Source organism: Amphiura filiformis, chromosome 1 (genome assembly GCF_039555335.1).
Source record: "Amphiura filiformis chromosome 1, Afil_fr2py, whole genome shotgun sequence".
NCBI classification, from domain to species: domain Eukaryota; kingdom Metazoa; phylum Echinodermata; class Ophiuroidea; order Amphilepidida; family Amphiuridae; genus Amphiura; species Amphiura filiformis.
This window is the reverse complement of record NC_092628.1, coordinates 89791583-89818737: the sequence shown is the minus strand read 5'-3', so window position 1 is coordinate 89818737 and position 27155 is coordinate 89791583. Positions and strand designations below refer to the sequence as shown.

Here is a 27155-nt window from a genome sequence, read left to right as displayed (position 1 = left end):
CACATATGTGACGCTTATGTTATCGCCCAGATGGTTGGCTGTGGGCCACACACATATGTGGGGCTTATGTTATCGCCCAGGTGTTTGGCTGTGGGCCACACACATATGTGAGGCTTATGTTATCGCCCAGATGGTTGGCTGTGGGCCACACACATATGTGGGGCTTATGTTATCGCCCAGGTGTTTGGCTGTCTGTCTGGTTGGTTTCCTAGCTGGTTGGCTGTCTGTCCAGGCAGAAGTCAAACCATTAATCCAGCATGCAGCTCACATAATAACTGAATAACTTGGTATGGTGATTGGATATGGTGGTCTGATGTGCTGTATAGTTTTGTGTGATATTATTTGCATATCTATGAATATTAATGAGCTTATTTGCATACTTTGTAATTGCATATTCTTTGTATTTACAAACCTTTGGTGTGGGGCCAACCCAGGATCTGTGGGCCAACTTAAATTTGAATCACATAATTCTACATGTAGACGTAGTTATACATATTACATTTTCAAGCTTTTACCAGTAACACTTTGGCAACTAGAATGCCAGTAATTTTTAGGAAGCCTGGAAATCAAGACATACATTTTATTGAAATTTATTCCTCTTAAGGGTGCGTGCAGTTATTTATAACTCTATGTAAGTCTATAGCCAATAGAAGCAGCTGTCAAATTGTACACATGACACATTTTGTTATATAAAAGTATATAATGAACATATCTTGTCATCAAGCTAGGAGTCACCTTGCCCAGATATGATGGGAGGACAGATAAATTTTTACCAATTATGGGTAATAAAGATTGTGTATTTGACATCACCCTGTTCGGGTTGGTCTTTGTGAAAAATAATATTTGAATGTAAAGTATGGAGGAAAATGTGTGGAAGACTTTGGATCCAAACCAGGCCAAGGCTTTGACTCTCAAGGCTGTATTGGAGGGAAGGCTCTGTCAAGTAAGGCCAAGACTTTGACTCAAAAAGCCCAGGTCAATGCTTTTTAGACAAGATCATTGAGGCCAAGACTTTGGCTTTCAACACTGTTCAAGGCCCAGGCCAGACCAACTCTCAAGGCTGTGTTGGAGGGACGGCTCATTCAAGGACAAGAGTGTGACTCTTTAAAGCCAATATCAAGGACACTGCTTTGACTTCAAAGGCTCAGGGCAAGGCCAAGGCTTTGAAGGCTCAGACCAAGGATAATGCTTTGTCTGAATAAGGCCCAGGGCAGTGCTATTGCATTTGGCTCTCAAGGCCCAGGCCTTAACTCTCAAGGCTGTATAAATGGAGTGAAGACTCTGCCATTTAAGGCCAAGACTCAGACTCTCTATGCTCATGTCAAGGAAAAGGCTTTGGCTCCGAAGGCCCAGACCAAGGCCAAGATTTTGACTCTCAAGGATGTAATGGAGTGAAGACTCTGCCATTCAAGGCCAAGACTCAACTCTCTAGGCTCATGTCAAGGAAAAGGCTTTGGCTCCGAAGTCCCAGGCCAAGGCCAAGACTTTGACTCTCAAGGCTGTAATGGAGTGAAGACTCTGCCATTCAAGGCCAAGACTCAAATTCTCTAGGCTCATGTCAAGGAAAAGGCTTTGGCTCTGAAGGCCCAGGCCAAGGCCAACACTTTGACTCTCAAGGCTGTAATGGAGTGAAGACTCTGCCATTCAAGGCCAAGACTCAAACTCTCTAGGCTCATGTCAAGGAAAAGGCTTTGGCTCCGAAGTCCCAGGCCAAGGCCAACACTTTGACTCTCAAGGCCCACATAGGCATATTTATCATAATAGGGCTATGTTTGCTCCCAAAATACCCAAATTTACCGTGTTTATAAATGGTTTGAGTTTGGTTACAAGCAGACAGACCATAGGAAGGTAGAGGAAATACATACCACATGGATACGGTCTGAAGCCATGCAGGATATCAGTACAATCCCTTCAGACTTAGGAAATTGTTGCTTGACTAAATCAAGCAAGAACTTGCGTCAGTGCATGGCTGCCTTGATGGATTAAACTTAAACAGTGATAGTTATTTTGGAGCAGCTCAGCGCCAAGACAATTCTTCTCAAAATTTTACACACCAGGAAAAAATTATCTTACCCCTCTCTTAGGACCTGACAAATTAATTATATATAATTTATATGCCACTGGACTGAGCGTGCTGAGTGAATAAATATTTATTTTATTAAAAATACAGAATTTGCTGTAGTTTGCCTTAGAATATTCAGTTTCTAACAGATTATAGATATTGTCATGGTAAAAAGTTTGTATGGAAGCATTTCAGAATTATTTGTGTATCTTATAATCTATCCAGATCCACAACAGGAATTCTATTGTTCAGAAAATTTCTTGCAACCTCAAAGTCATGTCCCACAAAAAGTAGCAGCTGTGTGGTAATTTGATTTCATATTCCTGTTTCGCTAGTTGACAGGAAGTTGTAAGAGTTAAATTGTTATGGACATGATTGGTGTAAGCACGAAAATGTTGAATGTCAGATCAAAGTAATCTGAGGTGAATTAAGTAATGTCGATCACAATTCTGCGCCAAAATTGTTACAGGTCATCTGAGGTGGACTAAGTATATATTTGGATTGTCAGAACACCTTCCCCAATCAAACACATTTCTCTTGCATTTGATCATCTTCTACTCTTCCCTAGAAAAATCATTATACCAAATCTACACACCATGGAATTCACCATATCACGTCCAAGCTCACATTGGGCACCCCATTCCTTTTTTAAAGGGATTTTTATTAGCATGTGTAGCAGTTAAACATCTAGAAAATGTAAAAGTGCAAACAAGTGAGAATAAAATACAAAGGTGTTGTGACATTCTTGCAGACTGCCAACAACATAGCTATGTGAGAATGACTTTTAAACCAGCCTTCTCCTAATTGATATTTGATTGGTTATTAGGTAATTAATTCCATTACATGTCAACATCGTTAATGTAATTAATATTATGTGCCATCATAGATGGATCTCAGAAGAGGGAGTCTATGGCACCTTAATGTTAAAATCGTTCATAAATGAAGAATAATTTTCCTCAGATTAAGCTGTATGTAACAAGGAAAAATATGTTAATGGCAAAATTATAGTGTTATAATATTAACCCTAACACCAAACCCTGCTTTTTGATATCGGAAGTAAAAGAAGATACGAAAAAGGAGAGAAGATGAACAAAGAAGTCACTTGGCACCCCCAGGATTCAAACCTTTGACCCCCCGCATGCCAAGCACACGATCACGGACCGGTAGCTACACGGGTGACACTGCTCCTGGCAGCAATTCCGTGAGCATTTAACACTTAGGGTGATTACGTCATCGCAGACCCTGGGATTCACACATGCCCATTGGTTTTCATCGTGGTATTGTGTGGTATTTATGGGTGTTAGGGTTAATGGACAGTTATGGTCTTATCTTGCCATCAAAATGTTGTAGCGTAAAACAACTCTGGCGATAATGATGTTGCCTGTGTTACTTATATGAGACGATAGATGCACTCCAGCAGCTAAAAACAATGCCTTTATTCTCTAATTATAAAATGAATGGCACTCCATAACTTTTAAACGTTTTCGATAACTTTTCTCTAAAATTAGTTTGTCATAACATAATGTAAATTACAGGATCCCCCAATTTTCAGATTATTTTGCAGCAGTCATTTTTGTGAAAATTCATGAATACCGACATTGTTTTTGGTAATTAGTAAATATGGCTAATGAGTGATTTTATAGGGAAGAGTGGAGCTCTGTGGTCATGGAAGTAGTTCCATGCTGTGGTTAAGGAAAGGTTTGGAAGTGATATCAAAGGTAGTATTTCAATTTCAAGTTTTAAAGTGTTCATTTTCAGGAGCACTTTTAATGGTGTTGCTGCAATCAGTGCATATAGGGCAGTCAATAATATTGACTTGATTAATTCAAATTAAACAATTCATCAAGAATTAAACAATTTATCAAGTGGCCACGGGCAAGTGACACAAGTGACAAGTGACACACAAAAGAATAAGCACTTTTTTGATAGTTTTCATTAAGGATACTCAAAACTTACCGAGCTAATTTGTTATACAGCAGGGGTCTCTGCATTTTTGATATGTTATGAAAAAGTAAACTTAAAAGATATTTACCGACGGCAATAAAAATCCATCAATAGAAAATCTTGTTATGCTCTCACAAACTCTGACAAAAAAAATCCAGAAAATCCAAAATTTTGCCACGGTTACTGCTGTCCCATTCAAAAGCACAGGAAGACCACCCACAGCGTTGAGGTCACCTTTCCAGACTTTCTGTCTACTGGCAGTAATGGATACTACCAGTGTTAGCATCAATGAATTATTTAAAACAAATTAATAAATTCGGTATTATAGACTGTAGGGCCAATGAATGAATGTTATTTTGGTTCACTTTCTGTGACAGTTGTGTTAGAGCCAGCATCTGAATTATCTTGAATTTGCTGTGCTGCCAAATAAAGTTACTTCGAGCATTTTAGAGAAAATGTAACCAAAATGGGATTTTTATGACCCCCTTTCTTTAATTGTTGGACATAGCTGGGGGTGGTTGCCACAAAATTAGCCTTGTGGATTGAATTCGCACAATACAAGTTCATTCTACTGTATAGGCCTATGACTAAACTATGATCAGCTCGTAATAGGTGAGAATTATTCTGTTTTTGCTGCTGCACAAGTCAATAAAGTTCTAATATACACCCATGTAAATTCACAAAGTGCACGCAATATGCAAAAGCGCATTTTGCATAGGTGCTGCGCCCAGCTGCGTGTACGTGTACGCCATGATGTTATCATGGTTATGAGTCTCGCCTATTGAATGATAGTTTCTTTTGTGTCTAAGCGCCTTAGTGCAAAGTTTTTGGTTTAGGTGCTATAAATTTAAATTGTTGATTGATTGACTCTATGGCCATATTTTGGTGATGATTGAACTAAAAAGTGTTATACTTTGTATTTTGACACTGCATTCTACACACCAGATGAATATTTTCAAAAGTCTAGAAATAGAAAAATGAAAATTGGTAATAATCAAGTGAAGTGACATAATGTCCCATTGAAAGATAGAAATGATTACAGAGGAAGTCAGCTAGTCAGGATGCATTGATATTTTCATATATACCTGGGGAAGGAGGTAAGAAGGGATATCAAACTTATTTTTAGCATTTCCGTGTAGAAATTTCTAGCCACATAGAAAAATGTGACTTGATCATGAATTGAAATATCACTTGATGAAATATATATGACCAAATCATGAGTTGTGAAGTGATAATGAAACAGGTTGAAGTGTCTACTCCTGATTCCAGAAAAATACAGCACCCATTTTAATTGTTATTAAAAAATTATGTCCTGCTTTGTCAAATGAAATATAGCTTCGCCTCGCGAAATGGAAAAGTCAGCATTTGAATTTTAATATTTGGCCTAAAATATTAAAATTTGGTTTCATTGCCAGCTAGTTGCTTCATTTGGTAAATTATCATAACAATTTTTAATCCAAAAAAAAAAGTGCTGTATTTTTCTGGAATCAGGAGTAAGTGTCAAAATAGCACAAGGACAAAGACTAATCCATTATTTTGAGAATCCAGCATACAAACTTTAGAATTATTGTTTGAAGTGAAATTGTACAAAATAATGCACACTACTGAGATGTTGATGCTTCAAATGCATGAGCCCCGAAGGTTCGGGGGAGTGCATTAGACGCATCAACATCTCAGTACAAGTGCATAGGCCTATATTGTACAATAATTATTTTTCGAGCAACAAGTTTCATACACAAGAACAAAACCTGTGATTTTTGTATAACAAAATTTTCATTAAAAGTATTGAAAATTACAAGTAAATATAAAGGCATCAACCTGCAAGAAAAATAGACAAATCTGAAAGCACTGCACGTATGCACCAAGTGCATGTCCATGCATTATACACAATCAATGCATTGGTCACATTTTCTCATGTTTGTTCTGATTGGTTCTCGCGATCTAAGAGTGTATGAAACATGGTTGTTGAAAGATTGGCTGGAAAATGGCTGAAACTTGCAGACGATTTCTCAGTATGATAATTTCACTGTCTTGTGTTGCAACATTGAAGTGGTTGGGTCATTGGACTAATGGAATGGAGCACTTCAGCTAGCTCCCAAGCTCGGAGATCTACATGATGATGTGTTATGCTAAATGTGTTAACATTTAATAAATGTAAATTCTCCATAGTGTACACACTTGCCCACTTTTGGCCTCATCTTTTATTTAAACTGACTTTGTGTATATGCCCCAGGGTACAGATATTGATATAATTACTTCAAATCTACCAGATGTATATAAATAGATCTTGCTTTAACAAGTTATCATTATAATACAATACATAATAATCAATTATTATTGATACGCCCACTATGCCATTCTACTAATGACCCGATTCTCTTAAGATGAGTAACAATTAAGCTGTCACACGCTAAAGACATGGAGGGTATACAAGAATCATGTGGTATCAAGGATTCTCGAGTACTAATAATAGTAATATACTATAGGATAAGCCACTCGTTTGCGCAAATGAAGTCAGTCACACACCCAATGCAGTGGCGGATTTAGAGGGGGGCGCACGCGGCGCGCGCCCCCTCTATTTTGTGCAGATCGGCGTCTGACTCTGTGTATTTTTGCAGAGTGGCGCCTGACTTTGTGTGGGCGCCGAGCCGCGGCGGCGGTGGCGGTGGCACGGCGCCCCCTCTATTGAAAATTCCTGGATCCGCCCCTGCAATGCACGATCATGCATGTGATGGCATAGCTGTGTAGGAGTGTATTACCTGTGGAAGAGATGATGCATGTTTACGTCATCGTTTAAAAAAAAATTAAATTGCGAAAACCGACATGCCTGAGCATTACCAGGACGTTACTACTGTCTGTTCAATTAGCTTAGATTCTTGAATTTTTAAGATATTTGAAAAAATACAAAATTGCGGTCAAAGTCATCAAAGAAAAGTGTTAGCACAGCCTTAGACCTAACGTGATTTATACTTTTCAAATTCTAAAGTTCAATTTAAAACCCTATTTCTTTTCAATTTTGGTCTTTTCCCGCGATATTTTCAAAACAAGCCGTAGAACGTCGGGTACCATAAACTTTTTTGAATCAATCCATTTAGAGCAATGGGGACGCCGGACGATAATATGTCACAATGCGCTGAGATAGTATTTATTCGACCATCCGCATCAAGAATTGTCCAGCAAAATAGCTATAGTTGTCAGTAGGCCTATTTCAGATTTGTGTTGAAATCCTACTGTTGAAACATTACCTTATTATTTATGAACTACATGTAAGTTTCTAAAATAGACCCAGCTTATTTATAAATTTATTTATTTATTTATTTATTTATTTATTTATTTATTTATTTATTTATTTATTTATTTATTTATTTATTTATTTATTTATTTATTTATTTATTTATTTATTTATTTATTTATTTATTTATTTATTTATTTATTTATTTATTTATTTATTTATTTATTTACTTACTTACTTACTTACTTACTTACTTACTTACTTACTTACTTACTTACTTACTTACTTACTTACTTACTTACTTATTTACTTTGCGAATTTATTTTGCGAATGGATCTGAGAAGGTGTAGGCATTTAGGCCTATTATAAAACTACACATTTATTTTCAATTAGTTATTTCGTCACTTATTTAAGTCACTGTATCTGAAAATGTGAAGCGAATGCTGATATTCTTGGGAAGGAATGATGGTATTAAACAAAACTCAATTTACATTGTAAACCAGTTGAAATAAGATGGAAAAAAAATGTTTAGGAAAAAATAATGCTCAGAATAATGTTATGCATAAAACGTAATCGCGCCATATAATTTCGTGTAACAAAAACCGGTGGACCATCATCACCTATAGAACCTATCCAATAACCGAACGGTATAACAATAGAGGCCCTGCATCATTTTATCGACTGGCTCCAAACAAAGGATTTGAACCGTGTCCTTCACCGTAGTTATGGCGGAGTGCAGTTCATTCAATCAAATGTTGTCATCAACCTATTTGATCGTAGTGCAGGGTTATGTGTGTGAGACGAACTGTCACGGTAGATTGCAATCATGCTTTTGTTGAATGCATTTGAGTAGTCCGCCATATTTACGGGATGATATGTCACATGCAAGGCCTCTATTGAAATGACAGGACAGATTGGTGAACAGGTTGTTTTGCTATATTGGATAGGGTCTATGCCCTAAGTTGAGAATGGACCGTCCCACTCGATTTGTAAAAAGGTCGCGAACCCTTTGGGTGGATCCAAGTAACTGCCTAAAATGAAGCAAAATTGAAAAGAAATCGTGTTTTAAATTGAACTTGGGAATTTGAAAAGTATAAATCACGTTGGGTCTAAGGCTGTGCTAACACTTTTCTTTGATGACTTTGGCAGCATTTTTTTATTTTTTCAAATATCTTAAAAATTCAAGAATCTAAGCTAATTGAACAGACAGTAGGTGTACTGAAAAAGCCTAGCAACTGTCACTCAAACTGCCGATGTGTCAATTAAACTCCCGTAAAGTGACTTCACTTTTTATACAGGGTTTGAATACGAGTGTCACGGCCCTGGTGTTATTTGAATTTTTGTAACAACTTTGAATGATAAAACCTTAGGAAGACTGATATTGGACTCTGTAATTTGTGACATTTACATAAAACTAAGACGGTTGCTACACCATGGCAGCTTCTTCATTCACACACAGAAAAATTTTTACACAGGTTATGTAAAAAATATATATAACATTAGGTAGCATATGAACTCCAAAACAAATAGGTATTTTTTACATAACCATGAATTATGTAAAAATAACATAGCAGATAAGTAAAAAATACTACGCATATTAGGTAAAATATTTACATAACTTTAATGTAGATTTTTTTACCTCAGCTGTTAGGTATTTTACTGCATAATTGTTATGTAATTTTGTAATGATTGTCGTAGCATCATGAACGGCTGATCGCGGCAATGCGCTGCAATGTCAATTCCAATGTTGATAAATCTAGTAAATGAACCCATAAATAGCAATTTTGAATGTCTCAAAGAAATCCATGCATAACTTATAGAACGAATCTCCAGTTTGGTTCCATGCAGCTTAAAGGATGACTCCAGCAATCACAACATTATACCTTATATGTTAGAAAAATAATTATCATGCACAACTCATGTGGTTTTATTTTTAAAAAAATTAATATTGACCATAAAAATGAATAAAAACAGCCGGCTCTCAACACGCGATATATTCAAAATTCCCGCGCCGAAATTGTCCAGTGCAATGACGTTGTGGTTATTTGTGCTCAATTGTTGTCAGCCTTTGTCAGCTCAATTGTTGTCAGAATTTTGAATATCGCGTGTTGAGAGACGGCTGTTTTAATTCGTTTTTATGGTCAATATGAGTTTGTTTAAAATAAAACCATGTGATTCGTGCTTGATAATTAATTTTCTACCATATAAGGCATAATGTTGTGATTGCCGGAGTCATCTTTAATGACTTCGAAACCTACCTATTTGAATGACTTTTCAGGAGACAGCGCTACACGATCACATGCACGTCGTGTCCGCCATTGCTTTCGGTTCGGCGCTGTATTTTCTGACCTGAAATAGGTAAAAACTACATAAATTCAGCAAAATATCGGGCCAATATATGTTTTGCCTTTCGAATAGGTGCATTTTAAAATTACATAAAAACCGGTAAAACATTTTGATGACATTTTACTTAACCTGTGTATAAAATTGTCGAAATTATACACAACATCATTATACTTTGTATTTTTTTTACATAATGAAGCTCCGATTTTTCTGTGTGAAGCAGTGTATATACAAGGCTGACCTAGCTAAGTTAAAGTGATATAATTATAAACCACACTCAAACATTTTATCGTTTTTTTCACTCCAGGAAGAATTTTCAGTGGTTTGTAAAAGGAACCATAAACTTATAAAAGGATCTTTGAGAACCTGTTGTGATTGGATTAAAAGCCTGTGGAACCTTTGATGGCTCTTCATAGGCCTTTAAATTATAAAGAATCGTCAAGTGTGAGGTAGAGTAGAACCATTTGTACATTTTATGCTAGAGTGAAGCTTCCTCAAATGTATGGATTCTCTCAAGTACCAGACCCGGGTACCAGTAGACAGTTTAAGCAAAATTTCTTCCCACAAAATACTAGTAGTAGGGTATTAGTTAGGGAAAGAATTTTGATCATACTGACTTCAACGATCTGGTAGAGAAAGAAACCCAGGCCCGGCCCCCCAACTCAACACAAAAGCTCACAACCATGAGTGTTACCAAATCTTTCAAATACCCCCTTTTGCAATGATTTTTCATCACATTTATCCCCTTTTTCATACAAAATCGAGGACAAAATTAGGCCAAAAACAACCCCTTTTTTGTGGTTTTCAATGACTAGAATTTCCAACACCCATTTTAAATGACTAGAATTTCAAACACCCCTTTTTCAATGACACTAAATATTGCCAAAAAATTACTAGATTTTCTCATGAACCCCTTTTATCCAAATTTCGCGGACAGTGCAAATTAAATGCCCCCTATTTTGCTTATTTCACAGTCAAATTTCGCCGATAGTCCAACTTAAATACCCCCTATTTTGCCAATTTCGCGGTCCTTGCTACTGGTAAAAAAATTACCCCTTTTCCGCGCTTTTTGGTAACTCTCATGGTTGCCTATTTTGGGTTGAGTTGGGGGGCCGGGAACCCAGGATCCAGGATTAGTGATGTCAAGTGTGGTGGTTGCACCTGTTCAATAATATTCAATCCTTTCTAATAAAGAATATCTCTATTATCTCTATATTAGTGCAAATTCATCATGATGACTAGCTTTACTGAAATTTCACATCTAGAGAGGCTTGTGTCATCATTATGTGTCATCCTTCCCTACACTTTTTTCAGTCAGTCAGCATGGTCTAGTCAGGTACAAGGCATCTCATCTTAGAAAGAGGGGCATCTGCTCTACTCTGTGGTAAGTGTGGTTAAGTGCAAGATCCAGCTTATCCAGTCCAGGAACCCAGTTTGTGAGATGATTTTTGTCACGTGACAAAAATACTCTTAGCTTTCTATTAAGCCTTTATTTATGATGTATTGTCCCTGTATGCAGTTTACAATTATTTAAAACATGAGAGTACAGATTTAATATTCACATTATTTTGCAATCTGAAAAAAACCATGACCAGGATTGTCCAGAGGATGATTTAAGGAAGCCCCATCATGCACTGCAAAAGTGTTATCACTAGAGTTTCAACTGCCACTTTACCTTTCAAATCCCATTGAACTCTGTGCAAAACATGTTGTTTTAGAATTGTGCGTATGTCATTATTACTTGGTCGATTTCAGAACAAAAGTGATGTGTGTTTAAAGGATAATTCACACCTTCTGTAGATAACATAAAATGTGAAATCGACTAGCATCTTCACAGCGTTTTTTATGTAAATATAACTGTACAAATTCAAATTAAACCATGCACGTGCAGTATGTCTATATGCAATGGGGGAGTAGTGGTGTCATGTTCGCTCACACAGCTATGCTAACCGCAAGTAACATATAGTGGAATGTTGGGAAGTGCTTAAATCATCCTCTGAGGATTGTCTGACATGTCTATAAAAATCAGCGGACACTATTTTTAAGCATCAAAAGGGCAGACAAACCTTTTTTAGAAAACTTAATGCAAATGGGCTATAGTTTGTACATTGAAAGACTCTCTATGCATTTTGACTTGATTTCTGCAGGGAAGTGATTTCTGGTAAAAATGAAGTGTCAAATCAAAATATTAATCCATTTGTGTCAAATTTAACTACGGAAATTAGGCTTGATTCTGTGTCAAGATTCTGTGTTAAGTTTGCAATGAACAGATATTTTAGTTTGTGTGATGGTTAGCTAATCAAAACAAATACAGATACAGGCCGGAACGAATTTTAAAGTGGTGCGGCCAAAAGTGGGGGTCTGGGGGTGAAACTCCCATTGGGGTTTGAAGGGGTAGAGCCCCTCATGGGGGTCTAAGGTGGCGAAATCTCCTTTAAGCCAGAGTACTTTTGAAAATGAATGTACAATTTCAATAGAAATTATAGAACTATAAACTGCAAAACTATGACATTAAAAATTAGATTTTTTTGTGTGAATTTATTTATTGTTATTTTGAAAAAAAATTTAAGGCTAAAAAGTGGTGCAGCTATGGGCCCCACTTGCTGCAGCGGTTCCGACGGGCTTGGACAGATAGGAGTAACAAGAAATATTAAAGCATATTGACAGGTTTTGTTGGGGTATTGGACTGATATGGTTACATTTTTAGAATGTCCTCATTTTTGCTTCATGATATCGATGTAGGGCCTAGTACATTCATTATTTAACATCGTAATGAATGACAAAACAGGATGTAAAATGAAAATGATCAGAAAGCAAACGAAAGAAAATAAAACAGACAGTTAAACTTAACTTATAGATGAAATACTTTCTTTCTTTTGACTTCGTTCACTTGATTTGTTTGGGGAAATTTCATTTTCTTCAATTCTTCTGTTTTGATCCTTCCAAATAGACCTGGAAGCCAGCTTCTATAGGCGCTAAGCCTGACCTGTAGCAATATGCTTGTGATCCATAAGGACACAAGTGTGTTCTTGGCATTTGCCCCCCCAATATTTTTCTTGCCCCTAGTTTTGAGGTAAAACTCATAAATTGTGTAAATTTCCACTTTTTGCAGCAATTTTGCGCAAAATTGGTCCCCTGAAGTTCACTTCGCTCCCCCCCAGAAAAAATTTGTGGTGCCGCCACTGATAATTAATTGTGGTTATACACATACCTCAGCAATTAAGAAGTTCACTGAGTAAACAACAAAATTTGTACACACGGATAATTTTCATCAGCAATTACGACACGATCATGCTACAAACCGGCCCAATGATGGAAATTTTCAACATTCGCAAATTATGACATGTTTGTAGTATGCCAACGACAATGAGCAGGCACACGGTACTAATATCATAATACGATTATGACACGATCGTAATCGATGGGAAAAAACCCACTCGTGTGGACCGGGTCTTAAACATTTGTACACAAAAATAAACATTGTTTGTTTGTGACTGGTATACATTATGAAACATTGTACCTTATTTACTTTTCATTATTGTGTCAATTTATTAGTTGACAAATATGTGGCACAGACATGACCAGATAAAGTTTCCCTTCGTTTAATGCTAATTACGTGTTAATTTATCCTTGGTTCATTTACAGGACAGGAAAGGAAGAATATCACATTTTCCTGTAGGAATTTAAGCAAGATCAGTTAAACCGTCACCATTATGTAATTTTTAGTTAACAGTTCTTTCAAAATGGCTCAAAATGGATGATTGTTGAGTGAGTCATGAAATGGGCAATGAATATACTAAGTAATTGCATGTAATTATTGGGACTTGTTTATGTAAACAGGTGAAGAGTTCTGATGCAAAATACAATACACATAATAATTAGGCAGACATGATGACAGCTCAGTAGGCTTCAAGCCTGGCAAATTGTCCCATCAGGGCCCAAGAATGTTTCTGCATGGAAAACCCATTTCATTTATTAACAGTAGCAAAGCCAGTGGGGACAGAGTGCCCCCTGACAAAAAATGAAAGAGAAAAGTACCCCTCTGACAAAATATGAAAGAGAAAATCAGGAAGGCAAAGGAAAAGAAAAGGGGCAAGGAGCCCATTTTCCACCAAAATTCATCCCAACCATACATTCATTCATTCATTCATTCATATTTATTCAGTACTCACATAAAAATTATTACAGCACATATGATAAAAAGATACATTATAATTACATACAAGATGTGGTCAATTGCATGAAAAACCAGATATAACAACGAAATGTATGGATTATGGAGTAAACACCAGATGAGTACCAAGGATAGCCCAAAAAGCCTCAATAAAAATTGAGGCTTATTTCCATTGGGGTCCTTGAAGAAAAAAGAAATGGGGGAAACAAGCAGATCAGGCAACAGAACCAAATAAATAAATAAATAAATAACTCCCAATAAATAAATAACTCCCAAACCCAAAATATTGCACATAAAATAACTAAATAACACCCAAACCCCATATATTGCACATAAATACGACCAAAAGGAAAAAGATCAAACCCCATCAATACCTGATGAAAGATCTCTGCTCAGTTATTATGGCTTGATCCATCAGATGTTTTTTGACGGTTTTTTTAAATTGGGTCAAATTGGTGATCTGCTTGATGGAATTTGGTAAAGAATTCCAATGTTTGATGCCACTATAAAAAAAAGGTGTGAATAACATTACCGTGGTCTCTTGGAACAACAAAATTGTATGGGCTATCCCTGGTACCGTAGTTATGCATAAGCCAAAATAGTGTAAAATACTAAAAAGTTTGCATGCACATTGTCCCAATTGGGCCCTTTTCACCCAGATCATGGGGAAAAATAGTGTAAAATACAAAATTTGCACGCACATTGTCCTAATAAAGCCCTCAGAGACTTGTGCATTCTCTCTCTAAAAAAACCCAGTATATGCAAAATTATGCATTTACAAAATATTTTGCCCCCCCCATTTTATTTTGCCCCCCTCCCCGAATAAGAATGCCCCTGTCTATTAAAACAGACAATTAACTGGTATACTTAAATGAAAGTTATCCTTATTTACTATTTGTTATGTTGTTTGTGGGAAACTTGTAGCACAGATAACATGATAAAGTTGCCCTTAATTGTTTAATGCTAAGTGAGTGTTAATTTATACTTGGTTCATTTACAGGACAGGAAAGTCAGATTCATGTTGATATTTTCCTGTTGAAATTCAATCAAGGTCAGTTGAACCACAGAAATTTTATTTCAAATTTCAAAAGGAATAAAATAAATTATTGACCAACATTGTAACAAATTGTGTTAATTTATATTTCAGAACATTTAAGATTTTTGAATGCTATATATTCATTGTTCCTCCCTATAATCAGGAAATTTTTGTATCATTCAAATTTCATGTTTTGAAGAGAATTTTGCGGCATGAAATTTTCGTAAATTTATACGTTTCCCTAAAGGCGTAGGAAGAAAAAATATTCACATGCATGGAAATTTAGCGCATCAACTGAACATACGAAATTGGTGATATTTTTTATGCACACAACCATATCATGCTTTACAGTTTTACAAGGCATCTCATAGCAATATTTATACAAGACAGCCTTTAGATACCGTATTTCCTAGAATAGTCGCTCCCCTTCAAGTAAAGACCCACCACCTTTTTCAACGAAGATGTGTCAGAAATCCTGATATTTCCATGCTATCTTGTGTAGTAAGCTTTACAAGGTGCATATATGATCGCTAATGGAATCGGTAATTGGCGAAAATCTGGTCGTAAACCCGGAAGTGAACCCGGAAATCATCGTTCCTAAGTTAATAGTTCGTCATTTCAGCGTGGGTTTTAAAGTTACCTAATGATTTTAATGGAAATTAAAATTCTATAAATGACCAGTCAAATAAAAAAAAGTCTGGAAAAATGCAATGCCCCCAGGGGTGATTATTCGAGGAAATACCGTATAAAGTGAACTTATGATATGTTGCAAACTTACCTTCAGTTTATCATTTATCTTATCAATATTTGGGTACTCCAGTCAGGCCATTTCAGCAAATTTAACAACAGTGTGTAGATAACCTTGCTTGGTTTTACATTTATTTGGAAATCAATATTATACAGGCTGATTCAAAAAGAAGTAAACTCATGTTAAAAGTGGGTAAACCTGATTGAAAATCTCATCCCCCACTTTATCTCATCAAAATGCTGATTTTGGTATCAGATGAAAGCTCGTATTTTTCTTATAAACATATTGAAATTTGGCATTCTGAAATCGGTGTATTTCGAACAAATCATCAAAAACTGCGAATTAGTCTCAAATATGGTATACCATAGTTGAGACTAATTAGGTAGTTTTTTGATGATTTGGGAAATACACTGAGTTGGAACTTCTAATTTCAATATGTTTATGAGAAAAATAGGGCCTTTCACTTGAAATCAATATATTACATGATCATGATGATTATCATTAATAAAAACACTGTAGACTACCAATATCACACTGTATAAATGTCGGTAATTCCATTAGGAAGTCACATTACAAAAAACATTTGCATTTTCTTTTTGCATGAGTGCTTGAAAGGGATGACATTTTATGTTTTACGTAAGTTTTAAAAAATTTGATTTTCAAAATATATCAGGTCACCTTCCTTTAAAAGAGGACATATCTGACAGTGAAAACTAACATTTTATGGCCAAAAAATACAATTCTATTTCTTATGGAAATGTTATAATATGGCTTTAAGGTCTTCAAGGGTGCTGTGTCATTTTTCAAACATGCCCCTGAAAGAATTAAGTCCCTTTAAAGCTTTAGAACGCTACACCTGATGTTAGACTTTAATAGCTTATCATAGTTCCAGATGACAGGGACATTACATCACCTCAGCATAAAATAGGTATACAGGTAACTTGCTGTCAAAATCAGTGCTAAAATTAAATCGGTAGGCCTGCTTCGAGGAAATAATGCGGGCAAATTAATTAAGACCAAAATAAATCGCTTAAACCACAGATCCTGGAGAGACAGGATCTGTGCTATAACTAAACCTAAGGATCTTGTATATTGCACAATCTATGACAAATTAAGCCATAAAAGAACAAAAAACAACAACCAGAAAAAGATGCTACGCTGTCAGTTTTTGAGTTTGATCAGTCTTTTAAAGAGTAAAGATAAGAGAAAATGTAGAATTAGTAAGATAAATATGTGTAGCATGGATGTCTGAGTTTTGGGCTACCATATTTTGTCTGGGGGGAATGCCCCCCCAGTCAGAACTCTTGTATATATATGGATATAAATAACATTGGGCCAAATTTATGATGGACCAAAGTATGTGTGGACGCCTAGACAAAATATCTTTTGGCCCAAAATATTTTGGATGAATTGAATTTTGACAAAACAGCATTGGACTAACTGTATGTGGACAAAACAAATTTAGACAAAATATTATTTGGTGATGGAGATAATTGCACAATAATTGGTGGATTTTGGCACTTGTGCCAATAATTGGCCACAAAACTAATTCAAACAGGGATAGTTGTGTGAGTTAAGCATGGAAGAATGGCTGTGGAAGCATGAATTGTGAAAGTCAAGAAAACTGATTTGCGGTACAAGGCATTATTGAAGGAAAAAGAAAGAAAAAACACCAAAATGCATGATTCTACTGATCTTTAATATCGATTAATATAAATCACTTAAGCCTTGAAGTGAGATATTGATGATTTGGCATTCAACAACTCCTCCTATACCTTTGTACAGGAGCCAACCGTTGTTAATCCGTGATGAATCCACACTTTAACTGTAGCGTATCACTGCTGAACGCCGAGCGAGACTACTACGCGAGAGCGCGTCAAATTCGTCATGCCTGGAACCTTTGTGCGTATGCAAGCTTACAAGTTGAATTCAGTATTTTCAGATAGCGGCTAAATTTTGCCGCTTTATTCTGTAGTTTTATTGATGATATTAACAGAGAAATCATCGACGTTTTTGTAAGGCTTAGTGACAATGATTAACTGACATTTCCCTGTGAAATAATTGTGAATTATACAATCTTTAGCTTCTTTTCGTTGTTGAAAGGATTCAATCATGTTTCACCGTTGTTCATCACCGCTTAACAACTGCGTCCGGTAGCGTCAGTGTGGTTTACTTATCGGGCAGCTAAAGCTGCCCTCGCTAAAAAACCACGCAGACGACGCTGCCACATCGTTGTTAAACGGGATGAACAACGGTGAAACATGATTGAATTCCTAATTCAGCCCATGCAGTTTTCCAAATTTGTCTCTTGTAGTATGTAGTATGCAAATAGAAGGTGTGCTTGGATTAGTAACTTCCTTTTTAGTCATCACCTACATTTAGGGAAAACGTCACCATTTCTCTAGGGTGACAATTTTGGTTTTCAATACTAAGTATTTGGATATGATGTCTGTTTGATATACAGTCCCATCCTTTAGTGAACATGAATCATTAATGCTATTCTGTTATGGAACAAACCAAAAGTTTGTTGACATTCTATAAATGAAAATCCTTTTGTTAGGGTGAGGGTGTCAAAAAGTCTGATTACTCTTACTCCGTCGACTCTTACTGTCGGGCATCAGTGATGGCTCGCCATAACCGCCTGTCCTGCATGCTGGTCTCAATTTCTGCCACTGTATATCCTGTGTCTTGTTGAAGCAGGTCTACAAAGGTCTTCTTGGGACATTTTGGTTCTTTTTCCTTGTGTGGGCTTCCATGTAACCAGATCAGATGTAATTCTCCCTTTGGCTCTCTTACAGTGTCCTTCAAACCGTAGCCGTCTTGTGCTGATTTTGGAGGTCACAGGTGGAATGTCCCCATACAATTCCTTATTGGTCATATGCATTTTCCAGCTTACATTTAGTGCTGATCGTAACATTCTTGTATAGCAGCCATCCATTGCTTTACCAATTTTCTTGGTATAATGGTCCAGGTTTCACAACCATACAGCAGGACGCTTTCTACAGTAGCTTGGAATAGATGTATTTTGAGGTGTCTGGGTAAGGACGATTTCCAAATATGATTGAGCTTGTTACAAGCTTTCCATGCCATTGCCTTTCTTACTTTGATGTCTTGCTCAGTACTCCTGACCCACGACCCCAAGTACTTGAAGTCTTTTACTTCTTCCAGTAAGCTGCCATCCTCGGTTTGGATTTCAACATCTGATGAATGGTTGTACACCATGAATTGTGTTTTCTTCGCATTCATGTGTAAACTCAAGTGAAGTGCAGCATTTTCTATGTTTATGAGCAATTCTTGTGCTTGGTTGGCAGTATCAGATAGTAGCGCACGTCTGCGAAGTCAAGATCAGTGATGTTCAGTGGACCAACACGTCGGCTTTTTCTAGGTTTTATTGTGAAGCCTAATCTCTCCTCCCTGCCATCTATTGCAGATCTGAGGCAATATATAGTCTAGAACGATGATGAACAGATATGGTGCCAGCGTATCACCTAAGCACCTTGTAGCTATTCCTCACACTTGCTCCAAATGGGTAAATGCCTTTCTTTCTTTGGGAATCACTGTCATATAATTTCTGGATCTGCCCCTGCTAAGTGTGATGATATTTAGGGATTCAATCATGTTTCACCGCTGTTCATCACCGTTTAACAACAATGTGTCCACGTCGCCTGCGTGGTTACTTCGCGAGGGCAGCTTTAGCTGCCTGTGCAAAGTAAACCACGCAGACGCGCTGGACGCAAGTTGTTAAATGGTGATGAACAGCGGTGAAACATGATTGAATCCCTTTCAACAACAAAAACAAGCTAAAGGTTGTCTAATTCACATGATTATTTCATTACGACTGTCCGTTAGTCATTGCCACTCAACTTTACAAGAAGATAGGTGACATCTCTGTTGATATCGGCAACAAAACTAAAGAATAAAGCGGCAATGTTTAGCTGCTCCCTCCAAAAATACAGAAGTCAACAGAACAACATGTTTATGCATGCAAAGTTCTAGGCATGACGAATTTTACGGGGTCACACGAAACGCGTATGCGCTCAGGAAAAGTGTGGATTCATCACTGATTTGCAACGCACGGCTCCTGTACAAAGGTATAGGAAGAGTTGTTGAAAATTATGAAAATAACATGATGAATGTGTAAAACAAAACTGAGTAAACGCTGTGTTTCTTCTTTTTTTCCTTATTTAGTGCCTCCCTCATATGTATGAGTATTATCGCACTGCGTACAGACAAGCTGCACTTATTTTTACTCTGGAACCTAGAGAAGATGAGTGTATTTTTGAAGTACAGTCAACAGTACTGGGATGATCCCCTGCTCTTTTCGAATAGCCTGTGACGTTCTTTAACATGCACATTAATGTGAGAAAATATCCATGTACACGGGACCGACAGCTTAAAGTGCCCTCCCAAGCACTAAGCAAGTAGAGTGAAGTGCCTTGCTCAAGGACACAAAGAGCCAGCCGAGCTCAGGCGGACCTGGGATTCGAACCCTTGACCCTTGGATTCACAGTCCATTGCCTTAACCGCTAGGACACGCTCCCCTACTTCTGCTGTTTGCAGCTTATCAAACTGTCTGAACTTGATAATACAGCCCTCTGGTGATGTAAAACTTGCTATTTGAAGCTTTGTGACATGGCTTGAAAATATTGACTTTGTGTCTTGTAGTTACGCATGACTTACTGGAGGAAACGTATCAATTGAGCATGTCTTTATAGATTAAGAGCCCATTTACACAAGTCGACTTGAGACAAATTTGAACTTGATTTTGTTCGTGTGTAAAAAATGTCGTTGCGTTTTGAACTCAACTTCAAAAGTCAATGATTCTAATGATGACCCAGAGCAACTTTTATCAAATTCAAACTGACTCAACTTCAAACTCGACTTATGGAGTGTAAAATGAATACACAATTAAAAGTTGATCATGAAACGTGTAAATAAAACATATTGAAGCTTAAAAGGTTTTAAATGGAACAAATTTGTGTGAAACACCCCTATAGGTTAAATACCACTAATTATGTATTACACGGGTTTCAATGGGAAAATGCCTAATTTCGGGTGGAATTTTCTCATATTCAGAACTCTCACAGTTCAATGCCACTAATATCAGGTGAAACTATATGATTTTGATGCAAAATGATCAAAAATTCGAAATTGGTTGACCCGAGACTTTTCTTGTTTTAACACACTGAACTGTAAACACCTTAAAATGACAGTGCGCCCTCAAAGCTGAAAGTTACAATATGATAGGGCGAATATTTACTAAAAACCAAAGCCGTGCGTATGAATTTTGGTACTATTACATCAAAAATGTCATATAATGAGAGAAAATGTACCATTTTGAAGCATCAAACTCTAAAAAGTACTTTTTTGGCTACATAACTTGTTCAATTTCAGCGATTTTAATGCAGTCTTTTCGAATGCCATGAAAACAAATAGTTACTCATCGTATTTCAATGTATCGCCCAGGCCTATTAGTGGTATTTAACCTAAATGTGCCTTTTTAAAAGCTGAAATGGTCAAATATGAGATTAATTTCATGAAAATCACATGCACAGAGGCATTTCTCTTCTCTTTTTCTCCAATTTCTCTACTCTTTTTTATACAAGAGGGCACGTGCCAGTTTAAAAAGGGCTGTATAAGCTACTGAAGTGGAGCTTGTTTACAGTCCAAAATAGCTACAATGCATGATATTATATGATTGTGCAGAAAATCCAGATTCTGTTCCCCCAGGAAAAAAAAATTAAGAAATAACAAAAATAGTGCAACAAGTTTGATTTCACAGTATGCAGATAATTGGAAGTTTTATCTTTAAAATATCTTTATGCAATATTTCTCTTTCCTTTCAGATTGACCTGTGAATGTGATCAAGACCGGAAGAAATAAAATGGCGGATATCGATATCCTTGGTATTGATGAGCTGCTGGTGGTATTCAACTTATTAAACCTGTTTGACAAACTCACAGCAATGAGGTGAATACGTGGCAAATGAAAAAGTATACAACAATTTTGTCAAGATATTTTCCATAAACTTCAACCACTTTTCTAATTGTGGTTTTATATTTAATGCAAAGATAAATTCAAAATTCTTCAAGCAGGATTCATCTTGTGAAAACTAGTTTCATGGTGAGTCCTGAGTAGTGGATGAAGCCCATGTTTGCACTAGGCAAAAGCGCATACCATATAGAAATGGTCAGCCCGTACTTCACCATGTAGCCAGTTTGTTTGTTGTTGGTTTTTTTTTGGGGGGGGGGGTGCAAATTTCCAAATGCAGACCTTTTCAAGAGATTTCATCAGTAAAATGAAGGCCGTTACCCCCTCTGCAATTGGTCTCTAGAGCCTATATTTTAGACAAATTTCACAGAATGTTCATGATTTAGGGTATATTGATCTAAAGCAGATATTTTACCAATTCATGGTGGTGCATCACAATGGCAAAAGGCTCTTCGGTCGTGTGCATATGTAGATGGTTGACTAAATTAACTGGCAATATTTTTGGAGACCTGCTGCAAACCGCTGTTACCTCTGAACATATATTGTGGTTGTGCAAGTGATATAAACATCAATTTTGCTAAACACAATCATGACAATAAAGCAGTTTACTCTTGATTCCTTCAATTTCCTAGGATCCCTTTTTGTAAAGTAAGATTGTGGAAGCTTGGTGGAGAAAGACCTAACATTAAAATAAACACATCACAAGAAATAAGTCCCCCTCTGAAAATTTCGTCACAACATCGCAAAGTAAAACTTCGTACCAATAAAACTTATTTAGAAATAATTATATGATTGTTTACTAAGTGTTGTGTGAAAACAAAAGATGTCCATGACTTAATGGCTGAATGAACCCAAATTGAAGACAAAAGCTGCCCTTTCCAAAAGTCACAAAGTAGGCCTATGCTTGTTAACTGCAAGGTGTATTCGCCATCATAGTGCACGTTAGAATATGACCGTTGCTAGCTTTGTTACGAACCACTGATCGAAATGATCACAACACAAAGCCAATGGCATATCAAAATTCGGAACAAGTGCATGAGCCCAGGCTTGGAGCAGTAACCAATGGTTACTAACGTGCACTACGACAGCGAATTGGGACAAGGAATGGAACTGGCCATCTTACAACTCACTGTGTTGAGCTCAATGCACCAAGGGGATTTGCATGGCCGAATGATCAAGAATCGATACACATTAGAGTAAATGTTCACTTGGTGAACATTTTAAACTGCACATACCCACATGGGGTTTTAAAAGGAGGTAACGTAGACCGTTGTCTTAAAAGGAGGTAACGTAGAGCGTGTGTCATCATACAAGTACCTTGGCATCATGATAGATGACAAGCTGAACTGGCATATACATGTTGATCACATTGTTAAAAAACTGAACTCTCGCATGTATTGTTTCAGGAAACTGAATTTCTTTCATGTCAATTCTCGTATTCTCGCTTTGTTTTATGATTCAGTTGTAGCAAGTGTTTGGCGATATTGTTTACTTTGTTGGGGAGGGAACGTTACCATAGGGGACAGACAGAGGGTGGAAAGGGTAATTAAAGAAGCTAGTAGAATCATAGGCTCACCACGACAGGCTTTCGAGACAGTGTATACTGATCTTTTGTTGAAAAAGCTCACCGATGTGATGGAGGATCCCCAACATCCACTCCACCATCGCTTGTCATATCACCATAACTCAAAATCTGGTCGTATGCAACTGCCGCGTGCAAATACAGACAGGTACCTGAACTCATTTGTTCCTCAAGCTATTTTTTATCATAACTTGAAGTACCGTCGTTAATTTATGTTTTCATTCCATTTCTAGGGAGTACCCTTGAATTTCATTTTGCTTATAATATCTGTTTTTGTATAATGCTTGTTCTCTAATATGTAACGTAGTTTTATGATCTCATATGTGCATGTAATTTCCAGAAATGGATTAATAAAGTTTAACTTGACTTGACTTGACTTTAGCAACAAGCCATGAATCAACTTTTGTGACAAGCCTAGGCCTACTTTGTGACTTTTGAAAAGGGCAGTTTTTGCCTTCAATTTAGGCTCATATAGTCCTGAAGTCCTAAAGTCATGGAAATCTCTCATTTTCACACAACACTTAGTAATCATCATCATCATCATCAGTCGGCTGCGGAGCAGGCGACTACAAGGAAATTTGAGTAAACAGTCATATAATTATTTCAAAGTTAGTTTTATTGGTACAAAACGAAATCTTACAATGTTATGACAAAATGTTGAGAGGGGGACTTATTTCTTGTGCTGTGTTTATTATTTGATTGGCATAATGATATTATGGGCCCAAAATAAAAATAAAAGTACACACAATACAAAAATTTGAAAAAACACACACAATAATGATATATAAATACCGAATTTTAAAAATAAGACTAAAATAAAATCTTATTCTTATTATATTTCCATCAAGAGGCAAATTGTTTTTGTAAAAAACTCGGTAGGTTTTTAATTGTTAGTAGGATTATGCCAACCAAACAAATTTTACACCTACAGAATTTTTTGTTGCATTCGCTTGATAAGCATTTCATTAATCATGATTCTACAACTCTGTTTAATATTTCACCCATGCAGGGTTAACAGAAGATGGTACAACATCATCAAGAATACTCATGCATGGAAGATTATCAATTTTTATGATAGAGGTCCTGCCGACAAGAAAACATACAGGAGGTTTGTATCCAAGCAAGGTAAAATAGCAGCACTTGAGCTCCGGCCCTGTGAACAACATGACAGTGAATGGAGATTCCCTCACAATGAAGATGATGTCTTCAAGTTCCTTAATACTTATGCAGGTGTGGCATTACTACGAATTGATCTTCATGTTATTAGTGTGAAGATCATGCAATTGTTACACACAAATTGCCCTAATCTACAAACTCTCAACTTGTTTGCGCATTCTCAGGATTCTCATCTTGGATGGGTGGTCGATCTGGGTGAGACACACCTTATCCATTTTTCACCCAACATCAAACATCTTAGATTGTGTCTGCCGAGTGGCTATTGGTGGCTAGGATTTAACATATATTGGGAATGGACATCAATGAATAATGAACAACACAATGCTATGTATAGGCAGAAATTATTACGAGCGGAAATGCTCTTAACGCATGTTGCCCAATGCTCCAATTTGCAAAGGTTAACATTAGAATATGTTGACTGGAGTGATGCATCCATGCAGAAGCTGTTGACTCAAACTGGTCTACAACATCTTGAATTGCTCAATTGCTCCTTTCATGACCGGAATAGTCCAATTATACCAGATGGCGATGTTACTTTCCATGGCAACATAGGATCATGTGATTCCATTTTGACCACTCATGTCGGTTGCTTTACATCTTTAACATCATTTAGTCTGGGATTTGAGGCTACATTTAAATCACCAAACTTGCATGATTTTTTCTGTTCTATCAGTAGATGGGAGACTTTGAAAAAATTGTCATTAAAATGGGTAAATTATTCAGAAGAATTCAAAGTGATGATACCAGGGTTGTTGAATTTGGAGACTTTAGAGCTAGAGGGAGACTCTGTAACATCGTCAGTGGTAACCTTGGTTGGGGAACACCTAATAAGACTCAAAGTCTTGAAACTACGACATGGAACATATTCACACCAAAGTTTGAAATCATTAACCCACCATTGGATGCTAGAGGAACTTGCCATAATGGACCCTTACTATGGTGTCAGGTGCAGGGAACGCTTGGATTATGATTGGCTTTCTGCAATATATGACATAGTGGATACTCTGCCAAAAATAAAATATGTCAAGTTAGAAGGGCACAATTTATCTCATCCATTCACTCATTTCAAATATCCAGTTCTTAAAGGTGTTGACATTGAAGTGAGTGATGTTCGGCTCCAATAAGTGATCAAGTTAAGTTACATGTTAAAGCCTTAATATATGATTTTGGTCAAATTTTAATTTAGCTATTCTTTGCCAATATTATAAAATATTATTTAGTAACAACTGTCTGAAAGGTTTTCTGGTCATTTGAAGCCAAACTAATGAGGCAAAATGAAAGAAAACGCACTATCTTAGCCGCTTAACTGTGGGGGATTTAAATCATAATATGACTTTAATTTAAACTTGCTCTGTTGTCCTAGAAACAAAATAAATTTGGCTGAATCCAATTAGATGTAAGTTAGGACACGTGTCAACATTACAGATATGCCTGCCAAAAAATCAGGTTTGAAAACAAATTGCCAAATTCATTGTGAAATATTGTACATTATGGCTTTAAGTTAACTTGAGCATGACAATTTGATCATTGGCCTGGGAAAAGTTGCAAACTTCATTCCTGGGAAAATTGTTTTTGGACATAAATTTAAGGCCTGAAAAAAGAAATGTATAACAAAGGGAAATCATGTCTTCTTGGAGGCGAAATTTGAGTTTATATGCTTGGGAAACTCAAAAAACTCTCTCTATCCATTCTTCAGAACTATATCAATTCTACAAGATATAATATATCTGCAGCTGGCAATGACATGTGTTCCATATGTAACCCATCACATCAAAACTGCCCACTTCACGGCTGGCTTCATTGGCAGAAAACAATGAAAGAAGATGAGAAAATATAAAGAAAATAAATTTAAGAATTTTGAGCTTGTTTTGCCTCATAAAACATTTTTACTGTATCTGATTTCAACAAGTAAGGTGTCATTTTAAAGCTAAAGAACAACAGTTTATCCTAGTGTTGAAATCTCCATTTTCATTTCAGCTGCAAAGTGGTCGGTTTTGATATGATGGGTCACATATTATTGGAATGAGATTTTCAATCCTTTTTCAATTACAAAGGATTTGTCCCTTACTTCAATTACTAAAAGATTGAGAATCACTCCTATTGATTGATTAAAAGATTTGAAAATTCAAATCATTTGACTGAATATTTGACCGAAAATGATTTGTCCCTTATACTGCAATCAGCATAAGACTGAAAAATCAATTGTTTTGATTAAAATTAATATTGAATCAGAAAAATTAAGAGAATACTAGTAATGCAATGAGGAAAGTGGATGATGTAATATTATATGAACAACATAACACTCCTTAAATTACTACACCCCTGTCCAATTTTATGCTTATTTTTGCATTTTCTCAAAAATTATAGCGCATTGGGGACAAATAAGATATGTATATTATAGGGGCAAGGACTACAACTACTGCACTGGAAATTTTATTTCAGCACAGACAAGGGTTGTAGAGTTACAGTCAAAAATGAGGGGAAACCAATATTTGATCAATAAATCAATAACTACTTGCCTTGAGTTGCTGAATTTTCAGTACACTAGTTGAAGTCTGTGCCCCTATAATATACATATCTTACTTGTCACCAATGCGCTTATAGTTTTTGAGAAAATGCAAAAATATGCACAAATTGGCCAGGGGTAGTACTATTAAAGGGTCAATGAAATGAGAACCCCTATAATATAACGCAATCATAACTCACTCAGTGTAGAGGAAAATAATGTTTAATGTGCTTGCTTCCTGTATCATTTGTCATGATTTAATTTAACAGAATTTGAAGATAGATATTTAGTAGATATGAATAGTTTAAGATCCTGTTTCACTGTCATCTTTACATTATTCTCACTTATACCCATATTATAT

General features: G+C 36.4%; 1 protein-coding gene across 1 annotated transcript in view; it reads left to right on the top strand.

Moving 5' to 3' along the window:
* The window catches only part of LOC140167466 (uncharacterized), a 41014-nt gene extending 14460 nt beyond the window's left edge, over window positions 1–26554 (top strand). The window contains exons 2-3 of the mRNA XM_072190775.1: window positions 21386–21509; window positions 24122–26554. Coding sequence (XP_072046876.1) covers window positions 21424–21509; window positions 24122–25412 — 1377 coding nt within the window. The 5' untranslated portion in view covers window positions 21386–21423 and the 3' untranslated portion in view covers window positions 25413–26554. The remainder of the gene's footprint in view (window positions 1–21385; window positions 21510–24121) is intronic.
* Window positions 26555–27155: the final 601 nt, after the last annotated feature.